Source organism: Carlito syrichta, unplaced genomic scaffold (assembly GCF_000164805.1).
Source record: "Carlito syrichta isolate Samal-C Ts95f unplaced genomic scaffold, Tarsius_syrichta-2.0.1 Scaffold316472, whole genome shotgun sequence".
NCBI lineage: Eukaryota > Metazoa > Chordata > Mammalia > Primates > Tarsiidae > Carlito > Carlito syrichta.
The window spans coordinates 160,902-185,288 of NW_007260568.1; the positions used below are offsets into that span (position 1 = coordinate 160,902).

General features: G+C 38.1%; 1 protein-coding gene across 1 annotated transcript in view; it reads right to left on the reverse strand.

The window, feature by feature from the left end:
• THSD7B (thrombospondin type 1 domain containing 7B) overlaps positions 1-24,387 on the reverse strand; it is a 363,632-nt gene that overhangs the window by 26,896 nt on the left and 312,349 nt on the right. The window contains exons 9-10 of the mRNA XM_021707254.1: positions 22,602-22,719; positions 766-911 (exon numbers count right to left, since the gene is read on the reverse strand). Coding sequence (XP_021562929.1) covers positions 766-911; positions 22,602-22,719 — 264 coding nt within the window. The remainder of the gene's footprint in view (positions 1-765; positions 912-22,601; positions 22,720-24,387) is intronic.

Consider the following 24,387-nt stretch of genomic DNA (forward strand, 5'->3'; position numbering starts at 1 on the left):
CTGCCTGACAGTGTCATCCTGATATGAACACTATACATCTCTATGAGAATACTCTGCAGATTTCTTAATGCATAATCAAAATTATTGTTACCTAATTAAAATATGCTTTGGAACATGAACTGAAGGATACACTATAAGATAAGAACATAGTGAAAAAATCAATGTATTTTTTTTCTTTAGCAAAAAGCCAGAGAGAAAATGCAGTTGAGGATCTTTGCTGATCCTGCAAAAGCTCTTGGTACGTGATATATTATGATGTTGCTAGGCATTTATATTTCAGGCCAATAAAAAAGTAATCATTGAGGAAAATGTAGTAACCTTGGTTCTTGTAATAATGTTAAAATATAACTTTCATACACTTTTGGTTTTCTGCCCGTATGCAAGATTTTGTCTAAGCTTAAAAGTGCCTCTTTAAGAAATATAAGCTGTGCATTTTTACAGCATCAGGGTTTTGTCTAATTAAATACTTTGATATTCTCAACAAGCCAAGAAAATAAAAGAGGATTCTTGATAATGCCAAAGAGATTGAAAGACCCATGACCCATCCTATTATAATCAGTGCTTAATAAATGGCTATTTATTTTCCTAGCAATATCACTCTGCATGAGGTTAAGTCACTTGGTTGTATTTTTTCCAGTGCGTTAAAAATACATTGTGGCAGACTCCTGGAGCTGTGAAATTTATTCCATCAATGCATAGGTTTGAACGGACAATAGCTCTGGACATACTGAGAAGCATTTCTCTAAGTGTCATTACGTGACCTACCTCCAATTTACATGCAGACCAGTTGCCAAGGACCCAGCTGTAGCAGGGGGTCACTGGGCAGGTTTTCTGCTGGGTAAGCTCTGTGGGACATGGCCGTCCTTCTCCTTGGGTTGGCATAATGATAAATCGAGTCCGGCTCATTTGACCTAAAATGATAAGGGAGGTGTTAGCTTTTCAGTTAGTTTGGCTGGGAAAGGAAACTGAAGAACAGAATGTTGCCATATGCATGTAAGTCTTCATTATAATACACTGAACTCTGTCCTGTCTCATGTTTATCTTTTCTGCCATTTTAATTTAGAGTTCTACAGAGACACAGTCTATCCAGTTTTTCATAATGCTTAAAAGATCTAAAATTTTGTCTTCTACTTCTTGATCTTTGAAGTACAAACTTTCTGTTGTTGCCAAATAGATTGGTCCTATAAACATTAGTAGAATGTTAATTTATTTAACAAATATTTATTTATTAAACTCTAATATGGTCAAGGTATCCTGGTATATACTACAGACAGTGATAAAATTTCCAGACGTATCTTCTAACTTTAAAGATCTTATATTTGGGGCAAGGATTAAAATATTAAACAAAAATAGTGAGCATTACATCTTTGTTTATCAGGTTACAAATTAGCAAGAAAAGCAAAAATCACACATACTCCAAAGTACCCTTTAAAAACTCTCTAAGCAGATGCTACTCTGAGGTTCTGTGTCTTCCAATTAATTAAACACAGTCAATTTTTAAAAAGATTTTGAACTAATGTTTTTCTTCACTGAAGACAAGATAAAGTTGTTGGCTAGTATGAAGGAACCATGATGTTTTTAAAAAAAATGTTCAAATACTAGCATTCCATTCCACAATGAAAAACAATTGGCTCATAACAATAGGCTAAGGAAAGAGCAGGTTCTCCCGTGTCATTTTGCACCCACTCCTGGGCATTAGGTCACAAACCCATCAAGCGAAATAGTAGATAGAATAACCTATACTATTTAAATGTTTGTGCTAAACATATGTGTGCAGGTATCTTTTTTATAGAGTGATTTGAGTTCTTCAGGGTATATTCCCAGTAGGGGGATTGTGGGGTCATATGGAAGGTTGATTTGTAGAGCTTTTAGGAATTGCCACACTGATTTCCACAGAGGCTGTACTAGTTTACACTCTCACCAACAGTGTAGAAGTGTTCCCTTTTTTCCACATCCTCTCTAGCATCTGCCATTTTTTGAGTTATTGATAATGGCCATTCTGACTGGAGTTAGGTGGTATCTCAGTGTAGTTTTAATTTGCATCTCTTTGATGACTAGTGAGGTTGAACATTTCTTCATGTATCTGTTGGTTGCTTGTATGACTTCTTATCGCAGCATTGTTCACTATAGCAAGATCATGGAACCAACCATGCTGTCCATCAAAAGAGGACTTGATTTTAAAAATGTGGTGCATATGCACAATGGATTATTACACAGCCATTAAAAAGAACAAAATCATGAATTTTGCAGCAACCTGGATGGAATTAGAGTTTATAATACTGAGTGATCTTTCACAGAAACAAAGATCTGAGTACCACATGTTCTCACTCATAAGTGGGCCTTGAACAACTACCGTAATACGATAAGAAAAGAATTGACAGTGGTGGGAAAGTATGGGGGGGGCAGGAAGGGGAAGGGAGGTGGGATTAACGGTAGTCAATATCTCTCTGGGGAAAGGGGGGGCATACCTCATCAACAAGGGTACCTGCACAATGAATATTTGTATACCTAACCCTTAACTTTACCCCACAATTTTAAAATAAAAAAATAAAAAATAATGTTTGTGTTTCTACCTAACTTCTCTCACTTTCTTGCTCTTTCACTCTTGCTCTCATGCTCTTTCCCATTCACTCTTGTCCTTATTCTTCTTTTACTGATTAGGTACTAAGGAGCATATAATTTACTTACTACTAATTACTTGTGGATATGATGGCCTTCCCTTTAAAAAAAATTATCATGTGATTGTATTTGTGACAGATGTTAAAGGAAAAGCAGAAGTTTCTATGGGAGCATGTAAAAGGGACAGTCCATTCTGAGGCACGAGAGGTCATTGCTCTAAGCAGTTAAAATGTAAACATCAGTCTGGAACGATATAAGTCAGACATGATGTACAGAGAGAGTGCACTACACAGAGGAAGGAACATGTGAAAAGATTGTGCGATACAAAGGAGCATATTATGTCTAAGGACCTGACAGAAGCCAATGTGGCTGAAACACAGAGAGTGAAGGGGAGAAGAGCTGAAGACAATGTGGTTAAAGCTATTAAAAACAGTCTTTTAGTTGATGTGAAAGATTCTACATTTATGTAGACATGGAAGGCTAGTAATATTTTCACTTCTACATAGAATTCACTAGAAAGCCTTGGAAAGGAATAATTATCAGATGACCTCAAGATCAGTGATGAGTAAGGGTAATTCACACTTTCAGAGGACTAGACCACTTACTGTTCACCAAGTATTATCATAGGTATGGTGGTAAACTAATACTCTCAGATAAAACTCTTGAAGGAAACTAAGGAAGTTCTAATCACTGGCTTCTCAATTCCTTAAGGTTTGGATTTCTGTCCTTATCATGATACTTCACAGATGTTAAACACTAATGGAATGTTTGCTTAATTTATATTTTCATAAATTGCTTACATAATATGTTATCTCAAACGTGTGATGATATAATAATATCAAAACATTGAGTGGGTACCACGTGCTAGGCAATATTCTAAACACTTTTAGGCTCTGACTCATTTAATAGTCATAACAACTCAAGAAGAAAATTTTATTGTTTTTTCATATTATAGATGAGGAAACTGAGGCATACAGAGTTTAAGTCACTGGTCAGATGGCAAAAAACAAACAAGAAAATCTAGTAAGTTGCAGAACAGAATTCAAAGCAGTTTGCTCCAGAGGGTACTGCATTAGCCATGCTACGTTGTAGACGTACACAAGACAGCAAAACTAGCTACCTATCTAGATCTTTTATGGGAGACATCCAAGAACCATTGGAGTGGTAAAATTTCTGTCAATGAGAATATGAGCAAGGTTCCATTTTGCAACCCTGAGCCCTGAGCCCTTGGGTAGAGTATAAATGTTTGCATAGGTGTTCTTCCCAGCATCACTCAAATCAAATCATACGAGTCAGACATTATTTATATGAAATGTTGACCTGCCTGATGCACACATTTAGCCCAAGATTTTACATTAATTATTGCTTACATACTCTTTAGTTTTTAAATATGTTTAATGTTTATTCCCTTGGCTTAAATGCCTATAATCCTAGCATTATTATAATTGCATTCAGCTCTACCCATCTTTCTAAGAATAATGCCAATGTGGTATCACCTTTATCATGGCCAAAGAGGCTCTATTTCATTATAACCAAATAACAACAAGCTTGTTCTTAAATTGATGGCATGCTGAGGGCCAGTACTGTAGAACCATTTTATTTATTTCTATTGAAATGATAGATATTTTCTGCTGGACATAGAGATGGAGAAAATCTAATAAACTCAATAGGAAAAAAATATGATGCTATTACCTTTTAAAATAATGAAGTCTCAAGACCATCCATTTAAATCACAGTCATGATTTCTCTATCTTTTGCTATTCAAACACAAAGATTTCCAACAATGCCTGTTACTACCAAGAATATTTTTTAAAATCAAGGAACATATAGTAAATCTATACTTTGAAGTATATTTTGTGTTTATTTGGTTTATATTAAAGTTCAACAAAAATATTGCTAATGAAAGCATACTTGTATAACAAAGAAAATTACTGGACCTGATGTTTCTATGGAATTTCTGATGTACTTTAGTAGGTTTATTTTCTCTTTAAATTAGGGATTTTTTGTTGAATAAATTAAATAACCGGAGAAAGCATCCCTCAAATTAGGTACTCCCCCAAACCCTGATTTTTTAAATAGAAAATCTAACAACGTAGAATGCAGATGGCATCAACAAATGGGGGGGGGGGTTCTTCATTCTAAAGGTCCCTATGCATACACGTTAAATAAAATTTGCATGCTTCTTCTCCTATTAATCAGTCTTGCCTCATGCCAGTGATTTTTTTAGTGAACATTTATTGGACCATCGGTCACCTCCCCACACATAAAAACCCAAGAGAACTGGGTTTGGAGAGTTTCCAGGTAGCTGAACACATGGAGGTTCCAGGAGGGTAGTGCTCCCAGGGAGGGTAGCCCCGCACCCCTTCTCTATAATTCCCCCTATATGCCTCTTCATTCATATCCTTTGCAATATCCTTCATAATAAACCAGTAAACATGCTTCCCTGGGTTCTGTGAGTCATTCCTGCATATTAATTAAACCCAAAGATGTGGTTGTGGGAACTCCATATTAAAGCTGATGGGTCAGTAGTTTTGAAGGCCTGGACTTGTGACTGGTGTCTGGGAGGGGAGGGGTAGTCTTGTGGGACTGAGCCTTGTGGGATCGAGCCTTGTGGGATCTGACACTGCCTCTAGGTAGATAGTGTTGGAATTGAATTAGAGGACACTCAGTTAGTGTCTGCTGCGTGGTGAAGAGAAACGCCTATATTTGGTCACAGAAGCCCTCTTCTGTGCTGATTGTTACATGAGAGTAGAGAGAAAAATTCAGTTTAGGAGAGTTTTCCCTAAAGTAATTGGTATCAGTGAAGGAATATTTGCCCAGGCTCAAGGAAACACGTGGCTTGGGAAAAGAAAGAAAAAAAGGGTGGAAGGTGGAAGGTGAGGAACCTTTGACTCTTGGGTGGCTACATGGTCACCCATGGTAGCTAGCAGCTGTGCTAAGATCAGTTACTAAAGGTAAAATTTTCGGTGGAATTTAGAGATGGAGCCAACTCCTGAGGAGCTTATTTACTGAATGCAGAAGGAAATGGAATCTAATAAGACATAAGGGAAATATTTAATATCTTGATTTTTGCTAAAATAAAATTAAAAATGAATGCTGAGTGGGACCTTGATATTAGACCAAGCTCTGACTTCAGTAAGTCCGGATTTAGGAAGCCAGCCTGAAAGCCACCTTCCAAAAGCAAAATTATGCAGGAACAACAGAAAGTTCCTCCAAGACTTGAGGTTACCAAGAAGGTGGTCAATATGGAGGAAGGTTAAAAACAAGTAACTGTTGAAACCAGAGGATATAGTGTGAAGGAATTTTTTCATTTTGTAGATCAGTATTATCAGTTTCCTGAGGAAAACTTACTAAAGTAGGTTGTGAGAGTAATTAATTAAGGGGCTATTTCTTTGGTTTTTAAATGCTGCAGAGTGGAAGAACATGTTTGGATTGTGGCAGGACCCACAGTTCACTATTGGACAATCACAGATGGGTATATGTGATCCAGACACAAGGGAGGTCATTCCTGAAGGAACAGGCAGCCTGGTAGACTAGATAAAAGCATTTAAAAATAGTTATCATTAAGAAATAAGGCAAATAAAGGAAAAAATGATAGAGGTGAAACTAAGAGGAGAAAGAAAGAGGAGGATTATGATACTACCAGTAGGGTGGAAATCTTAAGAAAATCATATTTAGCAAATGGTACTGGGAAAACTAACGACACGCAGGATAATGAAATTGGACCACTATCTATCACCACATGCAAAAAATTAACTCAAAATGGATTAATAACTTAAACATAAAACCCCAAACTATAAGAATCTTAGAAGAAAGCCTAGGGAACACCCTTCCAAACATCGGAATAGGCAATGAATTCACAGTCCTCAAAAGCAAATGCAGCAACAGCTAAAATTGACAGGTGGGACCTTGCCAAGCTAAAAAGTTTTTGCACAGCAAAAGAAACCATCAAGAGAGTAAAGGGACAACTCACAGAACGGGAAAAAAAATATTTGCAAGTTATGCATCTAACAAAGGCCTAACATCCAGGATGTACATGGAACTCAACAAATGACCTCATTAAAGAGGGGAAAGGAAATGAACAGACTCTTCTCAAAGGAAGGCATTCAAGCAGCCAACGAACATATGAAAAAATGCTCAACCCCACTAAGTATCAGAGAAATGAAAATCAAAACTACAATGAGATACCACCTCACACCAGTCAGAATAGCTATCATTAAAATGTCAAAAAACAACAGGTGTGGGCGAGGCTGTGGAGAAAAGCAAATGCTTCTACACTGTTGATGGGAATGTAAGCTAGTCCAACCTTTGTGGAAAGCAGTGTGGCATTTTCTCAAAGAACTATATATTGAGCTATAATATGATCCAGCAATCCCACTTCTGGGAATATACTCAGAAAAACATATATCACTCTACCAAATAGACACCTGCACAAGTGTTTTTTGCAGCGCTATTCACAGTAGCAAAAACATGGAACCAACCCAGATGCTCATCAAAAGTGAACTGCATAAATAAAATGTGGTATATTTACACAATGGAATACTATGCAGCCATAAAGAACAACATCATGTCCTCTGCAGCAACCTGGATGCACCCGGAGATCATCATTCTAAGTGAACTATCACAGAAACCAAAAACTGAATACTGCATGTTCTCCACAAAGATGGAACTACCAGATGCTGGGTACTCCTGAAGGATGGATGGGGGGGAAGGAACATATAACCACCCACAGACTTAAATGTAGCTCCTTCCTTGGGTGCCATGTTCACTACCAGGGGGAGAGGGGGTTTGCCAGAAGCCAAAACCTCACCTGTACACAATTTGTGAAGCCAATCCTCACATGTACCCAGTAACTTTAACATAAAAATAAAATACAATTTTAAAATGGCCTACCACCTCTCAGAGCAGTAGTGAAGTATTGCTTGGGATTCCAAACCTCAGAAAGAATGAAATATTCAACCAGGAAACTACTGTTTGGCGATGATTATTCTGTCAGGCACCCTAATAGTGGAAGCCTGAAGGGATTGTTTTGGTGAGGTGAATTTTGATGGGAGAGAGAAAGCAGAGGAGGATATGATCAAACTAAAGGTAAAATTATGATGTGATATGGAACATGAGAGGAAGATAATTTAAACATAGTTCATGCATGGTGGACAGAAACCTAGACTTGGCATCAAAAGTTTCTAGTTGAAAACAGTTCTGTCAAATTAACAGCTAGTAAATGATGTGACTACATGTAGGTACCATAACTCCTCTGAGAATGAATTTGTTTTCTGTAAAATAAAATTAAAATACAGACAATTTTATTATCTGCACTGGGTGCAGTGGCTTATGCCTGTAATGCCAGCACTTTGGGAAACCAAGGCAGGAGGATTACTTGAGCCCAGGAGTTTGAGACCAGCTGGGGCAACATAGCGAGGCCTCGTCTCTATTTTTTAAAAAAGAGAAAGACTTTATTATCTGAGGATAATTCATATTAGAGAAAATGCCACTTAAAAGTGAAACAATTTTAATTGGGAATTAAATTATCTTAAATAAATTATAGAAAATACTTCAATGAGATTTTTTCTGAAACTAAAAAGTATTAGAGTGGGTTTATTTTATCCACTACCATATAGATTATAATTACAATTAGGATTCATTGTGAGAACAAAGAACAAATCAGTCACTGATACTTCTTACATAATTTCATGATTGCGCATAAAAGATCCTGTTGTTTTATGCCTGACTTTTTCACAGCTTGATCATAAAGTCTTTGGCTTTTGAGTAAATGTTCATCAATTTCTCCAAGGGCTCCCTTTAATCTTTGGTGTGAAGTGCACTCCACTTTATATCCCCCTTGTTGTGGATACATATTTCATTTGCAGTGATAGATCAACAGATTCCTTAATGGGCAGTGATAGAACACAAGTATTGATGGAGAAAAGATTGTTGACTGGGGGAAGGTTTTGTAAGTGATCAGTTCAGTAGTGAGTATGTTTGTGTTATGAGGGGTTTTGCTTCCTACAAAATGCACAATTATGGGGATTCAGGTGAAGAACATCAGATAATGAGGACTACCTGGATAGATTCGTAGGTTATATGAATAAAAAAATACCATATATGAAAGCAACCTATGGAATGTTTCAAATATAGCAAACGCTTGTTAACATTTTTCCATTTTAACAAATATTATTTCATATCAGTTCCTAGAATTGGCCCTAGTACATGTCTGTAATGAGTATATAAAGCATGCTACCTGTTCTCTCCTGTACTTTATTGGGCTTACTATATTAAATGCACACAGCTAAGAAATTCATAATTATTCAGCCAGGTCCCAACCCACCAAATCCCTTACGCTCCATCTGGGACTCCTTCTGCCCTTAGAGTAATAGGGAAGTTTGCTGTCATGCATACCCTCACACTTCCAAAATGAGTGGCAAAATTTCCTTGGAGACTCTCTGGACTCCTCTTGCTTGGGTTTATGTTTTTCAATAGCAGCATAAGAGAAGTGACTAGGCATCTATTGGGAACATGAATTCAGCAGTGAATATAGACAATATGCCTAATGAGCAATACCAATGAGTTGAAGGAACAGAAGTAGACTTTTTCTTTATTCATGCACTTATTAGACTATAAAAGAGAGAAAGTCATTCCCTAAAAAAATATGTTTCCAATTTAATAAAGACTCAAATCATGGTTAGGTAAATTTGCTAGCAATTCTCCTCTCTGATCCTTTTCTTTTTCTCCCTTGGGGAATAATGGGACCTCATTATAAGCATTACAAAAATTAGCAATAACTTGTTGTAATGAAGAAAAAAGGATTTCACAGCAAGACTTTTGAAAAAAACAGACAGGTGGCATACTAATTGTAAAACAAAAAACAAAATCAAAAACAAAAACAGAGAGAGGCCAATCCTAGTACCTGCACAGAGGCATCAAACATGGAACCAGACCACATATATATTAAACTCAGTAGTAGTCAAACTTCCCTCTGAGGCTCCACTGACAAAGTGGTTGCAAGGAATTTAAGGCAATTTTTAAAAATATCAAACTTGGTTAAAAATTTGTCAATGTATACATTTCAAAACAGAGACTTGCATGCAATGATTCTCTGTTCTAAGCATACTTTCAAATGCAAGTAGCTAGCCACTATGCCCTTTACAGAGACATACTTTAAACTATAATTTGTCTGTGGTCCTGACATGTAGTCATTGAATTAACTAAAAAGTGTGGTTCTGATAGCCCTGAGTTTTGATAATATAGCCCAGGCAAACAATGCAAATTACATATGCATGAGATAATGGATAAAGAAATATAAGAATAACAGAGACAGCATTGAAGAAGGTATCTATTAACCTGAAACATCATTCATTAAATAGTTCATTATTAAATAAAATATCCAAGCAATACATGAACCTACCTATATACCCCAATGCACTACAGATATGTAAAAGCAATAAAACGAGTGCATGAAGTGACTTGGAACTCCCAGCATGAGTATTATTATTGCAGGCTTTCTTTCCCCATGGACATTATTTATTGTGAATATAAGTTAAACTTCCAAAGCATATGTGTAATCATTGGCAGGCGATGGTCATCCAGAAGCCAACATCTACAACTTAAACATCATACAGAGTAGGGTACAGTATCACTAAATTCCAGCTAATCATGACCTTTCCTGATGTGCAACAAAAAATCAGGTTATTCAATAAAATGGTTCCCCTTTCAAGTGTTTCTCCATTCTTAAGCTTTTGGTACTTGCTACATAACATTACTCAATAGCAAATACTAGCAGATGGCAAAATAAACGCAAAAGAAGCAAAGTGATACTAATAAAAATATCATTAATAGATGATCATGCTTAATCTATTAATTAGATTTAGTCACATATGTTTCTATGGTTAAGGCAAGGTATTGTGCGATACCTTTTATTATTGTAAAAGTAGTCATCAGTGTAGAGGGAGGGACTAAATTGAGTGATTACAATGTGCTCCACTATACAGATATATTCTTACTTAGTTTTTCCCCCTTTCTTATCCTGCTGTCTTCACTCGCTTTCTTCTGAGAGCATCTGCCCCCACTCCCAAAGTCAAATAAATCACAGAACACTGGTTTCAGGCTGAGCATAGGACACAGTTACTAATATCATTTAATACATAATAAACTGAAGCTCAGAGAAATTAAATAATTTTTGCAAAATAATACAACTATGAAGTTTAAAACAAAGAGTTGTCTTAATCCAAAAGCATGTGCTTTGCAATAAATTGCATCTGGTTCATGTCATAGGTATTAGATGCTATGCTCCAGTTATTAGACCACTTGAGCAAGTTTGAGAATTGTACTTAGATCTGTTTTCTGCAACAAATCCGTTATCTGTGTTCACACACTCTATATTTTCTTTAGCAAAAAGTAATTAAGAGTATGGTGCTACCTCCTTTCTCCTATGATAATTCTTTATTTGCTTTTGGGTACTCGCCAGAGTACATTTCTGAAAGCAGTACAAATTCAGATTGTATATAAAAATGCTCAATTAATTTCATGTGGCGCTTTATGCTGGACATCTAAAAAAAGTGGTTAACACTGTATTTTTCATTTCTTTTAATAAATATCATCTGGAATTCAAATATCACCTATAGTTTTTATCCAAATTATTTTAAGTGGTTTAAGTATACACCCAGGAGGAAATGGATTTAGGATTAAGATTATTTTCCAGTGTAACAGAATGGAGAAAAATTACAACCTTGATCTACAACCTAAAGACAGCTTTTTAGTATGTGTTTGACATTGTTGGAGATGAAAGATGCAGTAATGATTCTTCACTCAGAGCTACAGTCCATGGGTTTTCTTGGCATCTGAAAATTTCTCCAAGCACGTGGACACCCCTCATCCTAGAGAACATTCAATTTACGCAAGATAAAGATTCCACAGGCTTTTCAGAGCAAAGCAAACTCTAGTCTCAGCCAGGATCATCCCTCTGACAGTTACACAGGAAGTAACAAGACCACAGTTTTAGAAGTCAGGATAGACCATGATATATATCATGGGGCAGGATTGGTCTTTTATGGGCAGAAGACTGAGCACTTTTGGCTTTGCCTGCATAGAAAGAACTCCATACCTCTGTATGCATTCTAACTGCTTAACTCTAGTTCTCTTCTCAACAATCACATTCCAGTCCCACTAGGGCCTAACACAACTCGATGGACCAGTGTAAACACCTATAAACAGCAGCAATATCCATAATTAAAAACCCCCATGGGTTGTGAGAAGGTCAGAGAAAGTGATTCTGGCAATCTTGAAGCTTCCCTGTCCATTGTTTTTAGAGAAAACCATCAATGTCAAGTATTCCCTCTCTTTAAGACTGGCATCTATATTCCTCATGAACTAGATAGTAACATTATTGACTGTGAGACATAAACACATTTAGGGGGCTTAAAATTCAGAGAGACTTCATAAAACATTAATATATCTCACTGCCCTTTGTGTTCCAATCTAAGACCTACTTTTCTTCAGCTTATTGTCAAATATGCCTGTAAATCATAAGAATTTTTATAAAACGGTATAGCAGCCAAGCCAGGGCCCTACACAATGGATGATTACAGAATGTCACCTACAAAATGGCACAGTGAAACAAATGGGGGCTTTGGAGACGCCTGGTCTCGGGCTTATACCTCTCCTTCACAAATGACAAGCTGTATGGCCTTGGGCAGGTTGCTTAATTGCCTATCACTACATCTGTAAAATCAGGTCTATACTTTCATAGTACCATTGTGAAGAATTACTAACATACTGCTGGTATCAGCAATTGTACCCTTGACCAACACACATTAAAATGTAACCAGTCTAATATATCATCATTTTACAGAAAAAAAATAGTGGAAGTAAATTCTGCAAAGGATAAGTGAGCACTCAGCACCCTATAATTTGCCATTGGAAAAGCTGGCTCTAAAATTCAGATCTTCAAGTTTCTTATCTAGGCTTTTTTTCCATTCCACTACCTAGAGCTTCTTGTTCTCTTGTCATAGGAACTAGTTACTTGATAAAGCAAATTAGTTTGAATTGTTATAACTGCTAATACCAGACTGTGCCCAATCAAGAATACCACACTGACCAAATTTTATGCAGACATCAAAAATAAGAGTTACTATCTAGCCGTTGAAATTTAGAGAAAGAAAAGAGTGAAAATCACAAATGTGTTTTGGAATTAATACAAAATTATTTTTTCATTATCAGCTTGACTTTACAGAAAAATTATATGCCATCTGGGAAACACATGAGGTAGGCTGGATTATATAGTATAGAAGAATATTATAAACTCATATACATTGAATTAAAAATATAAAATAGGAAAAAATCATAGTCTAAGTACTGGGAAACTATGGTGGGGGGAGGGAGATGGGATTAACAGTAGCAAATATCTGTCTGGGAATGGGGAAACACCCCATATCAACAGGGTGCCTGAATGAAACGCAATTGTATACCTAACCCTTAACTGTACCCCACAACTTCATAATAAAAAATAAATAAATAATTTAAAAAAAATCATAGTCTGGAATGAATAACATTCTTAGAGTGTTATCAGTTAAATACTAATGAATAATTCATGATTATGCTAAATTTAGGGAGTTCTACATTCCACTAGACTGATGAAAATTCAAGAGACAAAAAAAAAAAAAACATGACTAATCCAAATATTAAGCTCTTCTATTACAAGCTTTGATCTTTGAAATCTATCTAAAAAGATCCCTTAGTGGAAGCTTAGAATCAGTCTCTCTCTAAATTGAAATAAATTGGATTCAAACTGTTCTGACCTTGAAATCTTTAACACAATTAGAAAGTATATGCCAAGCATCAGGTGCACATTAAAGAGGCAATCCAGATGCTCGGAAAATAAAGTAAGAGCTCATTTCAAAACTTCCCCTTAGATCAATGAATTTCTGTGGGTTTGATGGTGAAGCGTGGCTTACTGGGAAGCATCAGGGACATCCAACACACTAGGTTTTGCCCAACAACCCAGTGAATTCATAAGCAGAAATAATTGTGTGAACTTTTGTTATTGATAAAGAAGTCATCAGAGAGCTGCAGAGGCTGAAGGCTGACTCCCAGATAACTTGCGCACCTACTTTAATGTGATTAAATAAACTCTATCTCATCCTGTGGTCTCTGCCCATTTTACTACAACCAGTGGCAAAAGAGCAAGTGAGTCGTACAAAAGACAGCCACTGGCACTGTGTCTTAGAAGAGGCAAGCTGCAGATGTTTCCCTACGATAGTCTCCAACCTTTTGAGCTCCAGAATTTGGTCTCTTTTAAGAAACAAATTTATCTCTCCCATACATTCCTGCTTTTGATTACAACTGTTCATTTATTATTTTTAGATTGTCTGTGTGGGGACTAAGGTATGATTTAAAAGCTCATTTAAAAACACTGCCATCCATCACAGGGGCAATGATCAGGGAAGAGTGGTACCGTCAGACTGAAGCAGAAGGGCTGGAGTGGAGAAGTTGAGATTGGTGAAGTATAACATAACTAATATAAGATATGAGAGGGGAGCCCCCACAAATGGAATTACTATTTGGAGGGTGGGCTTTTTGTAGTACCAGCTTCCCCCACTTGGTAAATGTTCTAGGAACCCGTTGAGATCACTGTAGCAGCTAGCATTGTAGTGAGAGGATGTTTTGGACTTCAGTGAAATTTTTTTTTAAGGTTCTTTCAACTTATCTGCTCAACTCACGATGGGTTATATACGAGTGCACCTGCCCAAACCACAATGAGTGCTCAGCAGTTTTTGACCAGAAAGGGCATGACCCTCAAGCCCCACCCTCCCTATTCACCTGATCGCCCCGAAAACAACTTTTTTGTTGTTTCTCTGGATGAAAAAAGTCCACAAAGGGAAACTTTTTGCCAATACAGCAGAAGTACTAAAAGGCATCAAAATTAATGAGCTCATAAACTGTTTTTGAGCAGTGGAAAAAGTGTCTTGATAGGTGTATTGTCTCCAAGGGAGAGTACTTGGAAAGTGACTGAAGTTTAAACTTGTAAGAATAAATACACAATTTTCTATAAGTAAATTCTGGTTTGGGGGGGGGGTTTGCATTTTTTTTTTTTTTTTTTAATCTCTCCTCATGACATAACTGCAAAGGCTACCTCGGCACAGTCCTGAGGGGAGGTGCTTAAAAATTCAAGGGCCACGTGTCCTGTTCCTCTTTGAACTTCTCAATAATTTTTTATTTTGTAGCTGTTGTTAAGATTGAGGTTGACCTCAAATAAATACAAGTAGAAAAACATTCGTCTTAATATTTTTGTCTGAAGGTCCTCACGTAGAGCCTTGATTAGAACAGGTAGTCAAAGAATGCTTGAGAGATTGAACACTGAGCACCCTAGTCAAGAAAACACTCATTACAAGAGCTATGGCACCATCATGTCATTTAATTTTTGCATAAATGTCACCTCTTTGGTAGCCTTTCTTTTCCCACCCCCATACTTAAGCCAAGTTACCTGTAATTCTCTACCACTTGGTCAATTTTAGTTTCATCATAGTATTTTGCATTTATTATTTTTGTGTTTACATTCTTGTTTATTTGCTTTCTTTCTGTCTTGTCTGCTCATCTTTCCACTAGAATATTAGGTTTATGAAGCCAGGGGGATTAGTTTCCCTGGGATCTAATCTGTTGCATGCTCAGTTCCTAAAAGAGCGCCTGGCACTCTGAAAGCATCTGATGAGCATTTGTGAAGTATATGAATAAACTTCTACAGTCTGCCTTTCAAGAATAGAACCCAAAATAGTAGGGCCACCATAAAACTTATTTTCCTTACTGCCACTCGGACAATGAAAGAGAACACCATTAAGTGCCAGGTTAAAAGGCAAAAACTTTATAAATCTTATTTAATGAATAGAAGAACAATGGAATATATATACATTTAGATGGTTGGAGGGTTTGTCAGAGACTAAGATTATGGAACATTTTTAAAAAGATACTATTGAGTCTGACAGTTCAGAAGATTAAGATGTCTAAAGGTCAAGAAAGGATTCTCAAGGAGTTATCCTAATGGAAACGCAGAAACTAGCCAGAGGTGATATATGACTGGTGCCACATTTACATGCCAACTGCCACTATTTAGATGATTTCCAAGTGCTTTATGCAACTTGATTTCTCCAAGTGGTAAACATTCCTCACCTAGTCCCTCTGCGCCTTAGTTAACAAGATGGCTTTTCTTATGAAATCTTCATTTGGATATTTGTCTTTGTTTACTATTCTAAGATTGGAGAAAGGCAAATTTAAGCTCAAACTGTACTTGCCTAGAACTCCCCAATACTGGGATTCAAATTTGAAAGGGTTTTTATTTGTTTCTAATAAACAAACAGGGTCTGATGAGTCCACAGCACTAACAAAACTGCTTTAAAAAATGAAGTTGATATTTTAACACTAAACTTAAGATTTGGGATCTTATTTGTAAAGGTGGTGTGCTGAAATAACATGGTAATCTATCATGTTTCAGTGACTTCGTACAGCAGAATTAGGACTCTCAGGCAAAAGTAATAATAAACAGATTTTTCTGTCTCCTTGCATTGAACACAGTCTTGGGTAATGGGTTCTCAGAACTTTTGTTGTTTAAGCAGAGGGAAGAGAAAGCCATTGGCAAGGGCTGGCTGCCTTTGGGCTTGCAACCCAGTATGCAAACTCTTTCCCTTTGAGCTTTCTTTTTATGGTCCAGAACTACCTGGACAATGACAAATGACAAAGTTGTCCAGTGTGCTAAATGTTGTGTTTCGCTGGAACTAAGAAGATTCACCCATGAAGGATCCAAACAGGGTCTTTGCCTTCTTAGAAAGATAGACATTAAACTGGACTCGACTTATCCATGATAAAAGTTGTAGGAGATAGTTATGAGGGTGATGGTGAGAGTTCCCATGTAAGGAAAAAGTACCAAGGTAGAAAGAAGCATAATACAATCAAGGGTGTGACTGAAATACAGTATACTGGAACAGACAGAGCCAGCAGGGCAGCGCAAGGTGATAGAGACAGAGAGGCAGCACAGATGAGGTCATGCAGATCCCTGTGGGCCATACTCAAAATACAGGACTTCATCCTTCTGCTATTTTTCCACACTACACTCTACGACCGGAGAGCAACACATCCTAGCAGCTGCCTCTAAGGATAAGGCCACAGTGCTTATGGCTATGGGATATCCAAAGTGGGTTTCCTCTAGACAGAAGAATGACCAATTGTGTTTTGATGAAAGATGGTACTAAGGTGATTTAACACGTCTCTATTAGTCTGTAGTGAATTCATCAATGTACACTATTACCCATCTTTTGGTTTACTGTCTGTTGTCTCTAAACTAGATTTTAAGTTCCATGAGGATAGAGAAATTCTTTCTTTCTTTTTTTCCACTGCTGCATACCCAACATATACAACTATAACTGACATATATGTATTTGTTTAATGGATACATGCAATGATAAATGACATAATTCAATATGAAAACACTTGATCAGATTTTCATTTTTATATTATCACTTAGGCTCTGAATTTTGTATATGGATTTTGAGTGGAATAAAGGGATGAGATATGAAAGTGGGAGATGAAGGTAACTGAATCTATGGAATAATCTTTAAAAGATCCTAGGGAGTCTGCAATAACCCTCCCTCCTACAGGCAGATAGAAAGACAGAGATGGAAATGAACATATACTAAACACCCATGATATGTCTGTTACCATGCCAAGTGCCTTCAAATACTTCATATCATGTAATTCTCAACCCAAAAACTAAATCTCCAATATATGCATATATTCCAAGAATCTGAGATTCAGAAAGTTAAATTACTTGCCTAAGCAGTTGCATTTGAACTTAGACTTACCCAACATGAAAGTAGATGCCCCATTGGAAATTACACCCTGCTGCCTCTCAAAACAGCTGAGAAACTACAGTTCAGTTACTGAAGTCTAGGTCCTAAGATCTACTACTTGATTTTCTGGGATTCTTTGCATTTGCACATGAAATCGCATATTATCATGGGACATTGTGATCCCTACATTTTCATTATGAGTGATATGCTTTGCCAAAGTTTCTCTCAATTTTTCTTAACCACATTTTCCTAATACATATTCTGGCTTCTGTTTTCAGCTCTGTCCTCTCGAGGATCCCACAGTTAAGTTCACAGATGAACATTTTTTTTTATGCTAAATCCTGCCTGGTTTCTCATATAATCCCGACTAATGCAGAGAATTGTCAACAACAACACCATGCCCATTTGTGAGTAAGTTAGAGATGACCTTAGTGTCAGCAGTCCAGTATCCAGACATCTAGAAAACTGCTTCTAAATATCTTTGGTTGACAATCAGATACAGATCCTGGTACTTCATTCTCCCACCCTGATTCTACAGTTCTTCCAAATCGCAGTTCTTTCCTTCTCCTCCTCTGTTTAGTGCCTATTTTTATTTGGATGCAAATAAAATGCAAATAAAATGCCAAAATGCATGTCAAAAGTTTATCCCCTTTGTGGTGAGGTTGGAGGGCAGAGACTAGTGGGAGATATATGGGTCATGGGGGTGGATCATGAAATAGATTCATGTTCTCCCTTGGGGACAAGTGAGTTTTCATTCTTGCAGGAATAGATTAGCACCAACAAGACAGGGTTGTTTTAACTTTCTCTGGCTTCCTCTCTCACCCATGGCATCTCTTTGCACATGTCCCCTTCTCTTTTGCTTTCTGATATGAGTTGAAGCAGCCTGAGGCCCTCAGCAGATATAGCTGCCCAATCTTGAACCTTTCAGCCATCAAAATCTTGAGCCAAATAAACCTATTTTCTTTATAAATTATCCTGTTTCAGGTATTCTGTTACAGCAGCACAAAATGGAATAAGACAAACAATTGGTACTGAGGAGCGAGGTATTGCTATACAGAGATACCTAAAAAGGTGGAAGTAGCTTTTGAACTGGGTAATGATAGAGATGGAAGAGTTTGGAGAAGCAAGCTAGGAAAAGTTTGTATTGCCATGAATGGAGCCATAAAGGTGATTCTCGTGAGGGCTTACAAGAAGACAAAAAGATGAGGGAAAGATTGGAATTTCTTAGAGATTGGTTAAGGCCAAATGGTGGTTGAAATATGGACAGTAAACACCATTCTGATGAGGTCTCAGATGGAAATAAGAAATTTTGTTGTAAACTGGAAAAAAGGCCATAGTTGTTACACAATAGCCTAGGGCTTTGTGGAAGGTAGAATTTAAAGAGTAATGGGGCCAGCATGACAGCTCATGCTTGTTCATAATCCCAACACTTTAGGAGGCTGAGGCAGGAGGATCGCTTGAGCCCTGGAGATCAAGACAAGCCTGGGCAACATAGTGAGATCTCATCTCTACAAAAAATAAGCCAGGTATGGTGGCACGTAAGTTGGAAAAATCAGCTGAGCCCAGGAGGTCGAGGCTGCAGTGATCGATGATCATGCAGCTGCACTCCAGCCAGGGTGACAGAGTGAGACTCCAACTCAAAAAAAAAAAAAAAAAAAAAGCAATGCAATAGCATATTTGGTAGAAGAAATTTCTAAGCAGCAAAACGCAGGCTGCTGTTGCTTCTAACTGCCTAAGGTAAACTGCTAGAGAAAAGGGAAGCAGAGTGGAATGATTTGGAAAATTTGCAGCATGGCCATGTGGTAGAGAATTAAAGAGTATTTTCAGGAGTGGAATCTAAGCCAAGATACCCTTTGCTAAGGAGATTAGCACGGCTAAAAGACAACCAGGTGCTAAAAGTCAAAACAATGAAACAAAGACCTTGAAAGCATTTCAGAGACCTTCACCCAGGCCTAGAAGGAAAGAATGGTTTCAGGGCACATGCCCAGGACACTACTGCCCTGTGTTGCCTCAGGGCACTGCTCTCTGTATCCCAGTAACTCTTGCTGGAGCACCCTAGCTCGATCAGCCTCAGGTACAACTCATGCTATGGCTCTGAAGAATCCAAGCTGTAAGCCTTGGAGGCAACAACATCTTCGCAGTACTAATGTTGCAGGTGTGCAGAACGCAAGAGAAGTGGAAGTGCAGAGGTTTCCATCTAGATATAAAAGGCTGAATCAGAAAGCGTGGGGACCCAGGCAGAAATCTGCTACAGAGGTGAAGCCCACACAGAGTCCTCGCCGTGGCGCTGCCTAGCGGAGCTGTGAAATGGGGACATCCTGGGGACTCCAGAATTGTAGAGCTATTATCAGTTTGCAACACCTACCTAGAAAAGCTTCAGGCATCTGACTCTAATCAGTTAGAACGGCCTAGGCTGCACCCAGCAAAGTCATAGGAGCAGGGCTTCCCAGGGTCTTAGGAACATATCCTTGCACTGGAATGCTCAGGATGCAGGACATGGAATCAAAGGAAATTATTCCAGAAATTTAAAATTTAATGTTTCCTTGCTGGGTTTTGGACTTTCCTGGAGCCTGACATTTCTTACTTTTGAACTAGTTTTCTGTTTTGGAATGCGAATGTTTACCAAACGTCTGTTCCACCATTGTACTTTGGAAGTAAACAATTTGTTTAAGATTTTACAGGCTCATAGCTAGAAGGAACGTACCTTGAGTCTCAGATCAGAGTTTGCACTTTAGATTTAAAAGTTGTTGCTGGAACAAGTTAAGACTTTTAAGACTATTAGGATCAAATGACTATATCTTGCATGTGAGAGGGACATGAGTTTTGGGAACCCAGAAGTGGAATGCAATGGTTTGGATGTGATTTGTCCTTGTCAAAATTCATGTTGAAATTGAATTCACTTTGTGGTGGTGCTGGAATTGAGGTCTAGTGGGAGGCATTTAGGTCATATGGGCAGATACCTTATGAACAGATTAATTTCCCCCTTTGAGGGCAAGTGAGTCTCACTCTTGCTAGAATGGACTAGTTTCCACAAAACAGAGTTATTTTTGAAAGTCTGACTCCCTTGGTTTCTCTCAGTACCTAAGAATGTACCAGGAATTCTCCCTGGATCCCATTCCAAATTTCAGAATTTACTTTTTGCTAAATTATAGCTCTCTTTCAGGAAAAAAGTTCTATCCAGAACCAGTTCTGTGATTTCCTGGTATGGTCTTGTTGCTCTCTTTCCCATGGACACATGACTTGGTCCCTACTTCAGCCTTGTGACAGGAGTGCCACCTCTGTTTCCATTTGTCTACCTTCTGAGTATAGACTGCCTTCTGCATTCCCTGCCATTGTGAATTACCCACTGAGATCCTAGGACTGTCTGAGAGTGATTGCTATCTGTTCACCAAAGATTCAAACTCCCTTTCCTCTATAGCAGAGGTCCCCAGTACCAGTCTGTGGCCTGTTAGGAACCGGACCACAGAGCAGGAGGAAAGTAGCTGGCAAGCAAGCAAAACTTCATCCATATTTAAAGCTGCTCCCCATCACTTGCATTACCGCCTGAGCTCCGCTTCCTGTCAGATTAGCAGCGGCATCAGATTCTCATAGTAATGCGAATCCTATTGTGAACTGCACATGCGAGGGATCTAGGTTGCATGCTCCTTATGAGAATCAAATCCCTGATGATCTGAGGTGGCCAGTGATGCTAGCAATGGGGAGCGGCTGCAAATACAGAGTAACATTAGCAGTGAGGTTTGACTACACAGAGACCGTAATAAATCAACTGCTTGCAGATTCATATCAAAACCCTATCAGTGAGTGGTAAGTGAGTCAATGTATTTCAGTTGTACAGCTGCATCTGGTGGCAGACTTTAAGTCAGAATCCGACACTTATTTTAGTCCATGTGTGGCCTGCCCGTTATTTTATTTACCACTTCCATCCTTGCCTCTTTCTAAAAAAAAGGTGAGTTATATAATTATTTCATTATATATTTTATATATATATAGTATATATATAATATATTATATATTGTAATAGTAATAATAGAAATAAAGTACACAATAAATGTTATGTGCAGCTGGGTACGGTGGCTCAGACAATCTGTAATCCCAGCACTTTGGGAGGCTGAGGTAAGGGGACTGCCTGAGCCCACAGGTTCAAGACCAGCCTGGGCAACATGAACTTATCTCTACCATAAATCAAAAAATTAGCCAGGCATGGTAGTGTGTGCCTGTAGTTCCGGCTACTTGGAAGGCTGAGGCAAAAGGATCGTCTGAACCCAGCAGGTCGATGCTGGGGTGGATATGAGATGCCACCGCACTCCAGCCTGGGTGAGAGAGTGAGACTCCAACTCAAAACAAACAAACAAACAAACAAAAAAAAACACAAGAATGTTGTGTGTTTGAATCATCCCAAAACCGTTCCTCAACTCCCAGTCCATGGAAAAACCGTGTTCCACAAAACCGGTTCCTGATGCCCAAAATTTTGAGGACTGCTGCTCTACAATGTAACACTTGCTGAGAAGTGACTGGCCACCCAGAAACTGCATTTCCTTCCCTGCCATCTTGCATAGAGTTAAAGACATGGGATATGCATATTCTAGTCTATTAGACAAATAGAATAGAATATACATGGGAAGAGATGTATGTTGCTCCCAATCCAGCACATGAAAGCCTCCACAGAGACAGATGATGTCTCCATCTAGAAAAATTTGGTTCTGTTAAAGGGGCAGAATCTCTGTGAACATGAGTTCTTGATTACCTGTTTTAAACTGCCCCTCTGTTGATGTGGGTGAAAAATAAACTTCTAGTCTATTATGTTAAACCACTGTGCTTTGGGGGATTTCTGACACACTAGCCAGCTTTACCTGTGTAATAAATACTTCTTCAAAATGTTTTTCAACTGGTTAAGCCTGTGACCTTCTGAAGAAACATTGTCCCATAGGTCCAACAGTCCCTCTGGAATCTTCCACTGTTATGAGGTCCATTCTGCAACCTCTGTTTCACTCTCCTAGACTGATATGAGGCCAGGCTCTGTTTCATTTCTCCTCTGGGTCAGCCTCATGCTGTCTTTAGCTGGCCACCACGTCTTATGTGATTTATCAAGCTATGGCATACTGAAAGATGTTTAAAAATCTAACCTATTAGTGAGAAACACAGGGAACCCAATACCTCCATGGCCACAGGTCTGTGAACACCCTGTCCATGTTGTCCACCCTGAGAGCTGACAGTTCACCACACATTCCACCAGGCAGGGAATGCTCATTCTCTGGGGCTTCTCCAAATTATGCTGCAAATAGAAATGAAATAGAACTTCATTGAACAAATCATATCACTAGTAAGTCAAGTCACTGTCCTTTTATGGGAAAGACTTTCCTTAATTCTGTGATAATAATAACCTTTCCACATTTTGCTGAGAAAAAAAAATCCTTTACTATATAAATTGGTGGCAGTCATAGAAAGCGGTTGTCCTTATATCATAAAACAAAACTTGTCAGCCCAAATTTCTTTCTTATTTTTTTTCTAGTTGTCAAATGACCTTTTATTGAAATAGATTTCCTTTTTGCTTCTTAACTAGCTGGGCATTCCACTGTGCCGCTATTGATGTCATCTATGATGTCACGGGGGTGGCAGCCATCAACATTGCAGCCCACAGACTGAGCAGTCCCCAGCATCTCTTCAATGGTTCCAGAGAGTTCTCTAGCTAGAGACTGGTGTCGCATTTGTTGGACAATGGTGACAATCTCATCAAAAGTGATGTTCTCACTGTGTTTAATGTTCTTCTGTTTCTCTCTGTCTCTTGGTGGTTCCCTGAGGGCTTTGTTGATAGGGCAAAGGCAGAAGGTACCACCTCAATGTGGGCCTGTCTGTTCTGAATGGTCAGTTTCGCTGTCATTCTCAGACCTTTCTAGTCACCGGTTGCCTTGGTGATGTCATCACCAACCTTTTGGGAGTCAGACCCAGGGGGCAGATCTTGGGGGCCAGCGCAGACATGGCACCAACCTTGCCCCAGTACACCTCAGGTAAATGATCTCTTCGGGTCGAACTTGGACAGTATAGTGGAGGCAGCTGGTGTTGGATGAACCCAGATTTGGGATAACCAAAGAAAGTTGTACCTTGGCGTCCACCGAGTCAAAAACCAAAAGGTCCAAATTTCTTTTTATAAAGTCCTAAACTCTAGAGCAGATCTGCCATTAGGGTGCTTGGAAAGCAGTAGGTCACATGACACAGAGCTCTGCCCTGGTGCTCATCCCACAAGGAACCAGGGGGAACCTCTCAGTATTCAATTCAAACACCTGTGCTTCTGAATGGGCCAGAAGTACAGAGAGGGCCAAAACTAAAACCTAGCTAGCTAAAAAAATAAGCAATATAGAAATAAAAATAAAATCAGCAATCCATTTGAAGTCCATTAAAAAAAAAAACTGGGCTAAAAATACAATCATGGTCTTAATCAGGGAACATGTTGGTGATACAGTTAATTTTCCCCTCATCTTCTCTGAAACCAGCATCTAGCAAAATATACAAATTTTCTAATGCCCAAGGCAGAAGAGGTCTTAGTAAAAGAATAAATTACCTAAGAAACACAGAAAGAATAGTAAAAAAAATTCTGCTCTAGGAATTGCACACTATTTGTGTACTTACTGACATTCAACACATGTTAAATGATAGCAATATCCACACCAAGTTAAAATTAACGATTATAGCAAGCTGACTTACCAAGTGGGTAAAACAGAAATTACCACAATGAGATCTGTGACTCATTTGAGATATATGGATATTCTAGTTAGGTTAATAAATCAGAACTTTTTTAGATGAACATTTCTTAAATATTTATTGGGCTTATGGTATTTAGAAAGTAGAAAAACTGATTTTCTATTAATGAATAGCTTATATCTTGCTTTGTTTCAAAATAAACTATTTATTATATCAACCAAAAGTAAGATTTTAACTTATTTGG